General features: G+C 42.1%; 1 protein-coding gene across 1 annotated transcript in view; it reads right to left on the reverse strand.

Annotated features, from left to right (window-relative positions):
• Positions 1-367: 367 nt before the first annotated feature.
• LOC104523628 (F-actin-monooxygenase MICAL3) overlaps positions 368-4,890 on the reverse strand; it is a 9,275-nt gene continuing 4,752 nt past the window's right edge. Inside the window, exons 2-3 of the mRNA XM_010166278.1 lie at positions 1,944-2,151; positions 368-492 (exon numbers count right to left, since the gene is read on the reverse strand). Of these exons, the coding sequence (XP_010164580.1) occupies positions 368-492; positions 1,944-2,151 (333 nt within the window). The remainder of the gene's footprint in view (positions 493-1,943; positions 2,152-4,890) is intronic.

Consider the following 4,890-nt stretch of genomic DNA (forward strand, 5'->3'; position numbering starts at 1 on the left):
AACAGGTTTCACAAAGATAGAAAAAGCTTAACATGAATTATTCACCAATATAAGTATCTTCAGTGAATGCAAGAAAAGGTGTTGTTTTAAAAACTACATCTAAGTGCAACTGGCTTAAATATTTCAGAAGCAATTACGATCTAGTGTGTCATGGTCCATTTCTGTGCAGTACTTCAGGTGATTTTGTTTTATATGGTAACTAATTTGGATTTGTCACTAGAAACAATAAATCCTACTAAAAATTCAAGCAAAAGTGTATTAAAAATTACTTTTCATAAATGGAGCATGAGGAAAGGACTAAAGAGTCGTAAGCAGGAATCTGTGTATCCCACCATAACAGCCCCTTCCTCTACTACCCATTTCAATGCTACTTGCTTTCATTCTCCTGATCCTCCGGAGGGTAAACAAGCCCCTGAAATTCCACGTTGACATGGATTTCTATTCCCAAGATCAAGGCAACCTTCAAAAGGATAAGCTGGAGCTGACGGATACCTGCAAAAAAGCAGATGATAAAAGAAATAAAAGAAAAAAGAGCACAAGTGCCCATGTGTCTCTGTTTGACATTCCTGATAAACTGACTTAAAGGCCAGCTGCTCCTTTCTTTTTCCCACTGCACTTCATCCAGGCAGCACTAGTGTGTAATATCAGGGCATGCCAAGAAATATCTACATAGCTGAAACCCCAGGCCTTTTCAAAGAATAAAAAGTAAATCATTTTTTTTTATGTTTCAGTCCTCAAATCATCAACAAGGGCAACATGGACCGCAGGAGAGGGAGGGAAGAGAGCACAAGCAGGATTGCACTGTTGTCACAGCTGGCAACTAGCCATTTGCTCAGCCTAGGTGTAATACCAAACTGCAGCTTCAGCCTCACACCTCCAGGTTAGTGAGGGCACAGGAAGTTTCTCACCACCTCCTTCCTCTGTAGGCAGCAGATATGAAAAGGACAGTGTGTAAACTCTATTAATTTGAAGGTAGACACTTTACTGTCACGTTTTAGACACTGAAATGAAAAAATGCTTGACTTAAAGACTAAATTTCAGCTGTGCTGAGATACGAAAGAAGACAATATGCATAAAGCATTGGAAGAATAAAAATGGCAAGAAACTGGGAGGGAAAAAAGCAATCTGCAAGACTGACACTCCAAAGATCTTCCAGTTTTACCATTCATTGCAAATAGGACAAGCAGCCAAATCTTATCTGCTATGTTTGTGCCACTTCACACTTCCCACTTATGTCCAGTGGAGAACAGAGACTGGTGGGCAAAACCTGTCTGTGCCATGGCCAGCAAATTATTTTTGATTGTTTTTTTAAAAAAGAAGAACTGAAAAATAATAAATCCTAGTCCACTAAAGCATTCAGCTTTCAAAAGAGAGTGATTTCTGAGAATTTGAGAATCATCAAAATTATTCTCAGTTCTAATATGCAAACCTCTACTTAATCAAAACTTATTCACAGGCTGACAGTGCTCTTGAAAATATCTTTGTCACTCTTCCAAAAAATTAACAAAGCCAAAATTGCTCCTTCTTTTTCCAGATCAACATTCATAGGAATGTTCAAAAGCAATCAGTAATTTTTCTTCTTTACAAGTCGCTTACAATGCTCAAGAGAAACAGAATAACGTGGCAGCTGCAGGAATGTAACAGCAAATATATGAAAATTGGATAATTAAAAAAAAAGTTTAAACCTGAAATGTTGTTGTTTAGGAAAAAGATGTGCTTTGGAATGTAGCAGGTATAAAAGATGGTAAAAATATATTGGATGTGTGATAATCTCATGGCACAATGTATTTCTTTCACATCTAGGTCCAACATGCACTATGCTGAACTGTACCAGAAATGATTGCTGTGGGCTGAATTTTAACGAGTTGCCCCCAAGCCCTCACCCAAATTTCCCCCCCCCATGAAGAACAAGTGCTGGTGTGTCCAGCAGCAGCTCTACTTACTGATATGGTCTATAGATCCTGCGCAGAATTTGCCATAAAACTTCTTGGCGCCGAGCCCCCTCAAGTCGTGGATGGTGAAGGGCCACAGGTGCAGCACGTTATTGCGGGAGAAGGCATCTCTCTTCTCTATGACCACCACCTTGGCTCCCAGCAGCGACAGGTCGATGGCTGTGCGAAGGCCACAGGGTCCAGCCCCAATTATCAGACACTGCAAAACAACCAGCACACAGGAACTTTACAGTCCTAGGAGGGAAATTCTGTTTTTATCACAGCTTCCAAGCATCCCATGGCTCTTAGGAGTAAAGTGTTCTTTGTCTGCAACATAAGCTGGAATTGCAGATCAGTGTTTCTATTGCTGCCTGCCATGCTCTGCCATTAAAAGCAGTTAAAGCAGTTACTGCAACCTGAAAACAAAACATATTCCCCAAAGCAGTGCAAAGTGTGGAGAAGCAGGCAAGTCACCTGCCTCTTTTAAAGCCTTGTTTTAAGAAGAGATGCCAAGGCATATTCTCTAAGCTATATAAGCACCTGGAGAACAGCAGTATTCCTGAAAGCTTCTCCTCCTCATTCCATCCAAGTGCCTTTTTTCTTAAAAAAAAAGAAGGAAAGAAAAGAAAAAACAGGAGGAAAGAGAGAGGGGAAAAAATGGATGAAAGAGAGAGAAAAAAAACAGGAGGAAAGAGAGAAAAAAACAGGAGGGAAGAAAGAAAAAACAGGAGGAAAGAAAAGAAAAAAACAGGAGGGAAGAAAAGAGAGAAAAAAACAGGAGGAAAGAAAAGAAAAAAAACAGGAGGGAAGAAAAGAAAGAAAAAAACAGGAGGAAAGAGAAAAAACAGGAGGAAAGAGAAAAAAACAGGAGGAAAGAGAAAAAAACAGGAGGTAAGAAAAGAAAAAAACAGGAGGAAAGAAAGAAAAAAACAGGAGGAAAGAAAGAAAAAAACAGGAGGAAAGAAAGAAAAAAACAGGAGGAAAGAGAGAAAAAAAAAAAACCAGGAGGAAAGAGAGAAAGAAAAAAGTGGGCTATAGTGTTTTCCTCTCATCTTCCAAAGCCTGAGCTGGCTTTTCTTGAGAAAATCTTCATTAAACCCAAAAATTCCTCAGCATCACTAGTAGCATCTCAATGGCTAAGGTAGGTAACTACAAGAGACGCTGGTGTTCTGATAAACATCATCATTTATAGCGGCACAGACAGTCAAGTCAGAGCACTAACTGATGCCTCTGCTGGTGCTTCTACTACTGCAGCAAAGGGACCTTCAGGGAAGTAAACACAACGTAAACACAAACTCTGTGTGACCAGACAGCTTTTACCAACATATATTTTCCCCAACCTAACCTTTGTCATATCAAAGGTCTTTCATCTGCTCATATCTTTTTCCACTCCACTCATAAACTATCAGAGGCCAATAAACAGCCTAAGAATGTAAAATATGTGTGTATATCTCCTGTTGGAAATGCTTTCGGAGAAACACATGATACAGCAAGATCATTCTTTTAAGATTAAAAAAACTAAGATAGTCAGTTGATATTTCTTAGCCCCAGACACTGAGGTCCACGAGGAAAGCTGGAGTGGTTACGTGCACTCACAGGCACACAGCACACAGCTGATTTTGTCATATCATTTTTGTACTTTGATTTCTATTAAGTATAAACCAGAGACACAGAATAAAGACTTTGCTGCAGTGGTACCTGCTGCTGCCAGGTCAGTATTTTCCAGATGCTTTCATACCGTTATGGATGGACAACAAAGTCCTTTGAGAAATTCTTCTCCAGCACAGAGCCACCGAGATGATGAAGGGAGTGGAGCATCTCCCTGCTGAGGAAAGGCTGAGGGAGCTGGGGCTCTTTAGCTTGGAGAAGAGGAGACTGAGGGGTGACCTCATTAATGTTTATAAATATGTAAAGGGTGAATGTCAGGAGGATGGAGCCAGGCTCTTCTCAGTGATGCCCAATGGTAGGACAAGGGGCAATGGGTGTGAGCTGGAACACAGGAGGATCTGCTTCAACTTGAGAAGAAACTTCTTTACAGTGAGGGTGACAGAGCCCTGGGACAGGCTGCCCAGGGAGGGGGTGGAGTCTCCTTCTCTGGAGACATTCAAGACCTGCCTGGACACCTTCCTGTGTGATCTCATTTAGGTTCCTGCTCTGGCAGGGGGGTTGGAATGGATGATCTTTTGAGGTTCCTTCCAATCCCCAACATTCTGTGATTCTTAAGTACACTAAAACTTAACCAGAACCCAACCTTTTGATAAACAGTCTATCCCAAAACAAAGCTCTTTGTTCTTTGGTCATCTCCATATGCCAGTTTTTACAGGTCACCACATTTTCACCAATTATTCACTGGGGCATAAATTCTGCAAATGATGTGAAACTGCAAATATAAAGGCTGAATGATGAATGGGACAGTACAAGTTACAGCAGCGACAACGTAACAACTGACACGCAAATTCAAATTAATACCACTGTAAAACATAAGTCATATAAATCTGAGGGCAGAGATCCAAGTCTAGAGGAGAGGGGAGGGAAGAATCACAGAGCTGCTGTTTTAGTAGCTCCAGGAACCTGAAGGTGTATGGGAGAAAAAGCAAATCCAATCACTGAGCTTCCGAAATAGAAACACTTCCAGGGAGGAGCAGCCACAGCTTCTCTGGGCAACCTGGGACACTGTCTCACCACCCTCACACCAAAGAATTTCTTCCTCACATCTCAGCTCCATCTCCCCTCTGCCACTTGCAAGCCATCACCCCTTGTTCTGTCACTCCCTGCCCTTGGCCAAAGTCCCTCCCTACCCTTCCTGGAGCCCCTTCAGGTACTGGGAGGCCACTAGAAGGTCTCCCCGGAGCCTTCTCTTCTCCAGGCTGAACAGCCCCAACTCTCTCAGCCTGTCCTCACAGCAGAGCTGCTCCAGCCCTCGCATCATCCTCGTGGCCTCCTCTGGACTGGCTCCAGT

Source organism: Antrostomus carolinensis, unplaced genomic scaffold (genome assembly GCF_000700745.2).
Source record: "Antrostomus carolinensis isolate BGI_N321 unplaced genomic scaffold, ASM70074v2 scaffold7824, whole genome shotgun sequence".
NCBI classification, from domain to species: Eukaryota; Metazoa; Chordata; class Aves; order Caprimulgiformes; family Caprimulgidae; genus Antrostomus; species Antrostomus carolinensis.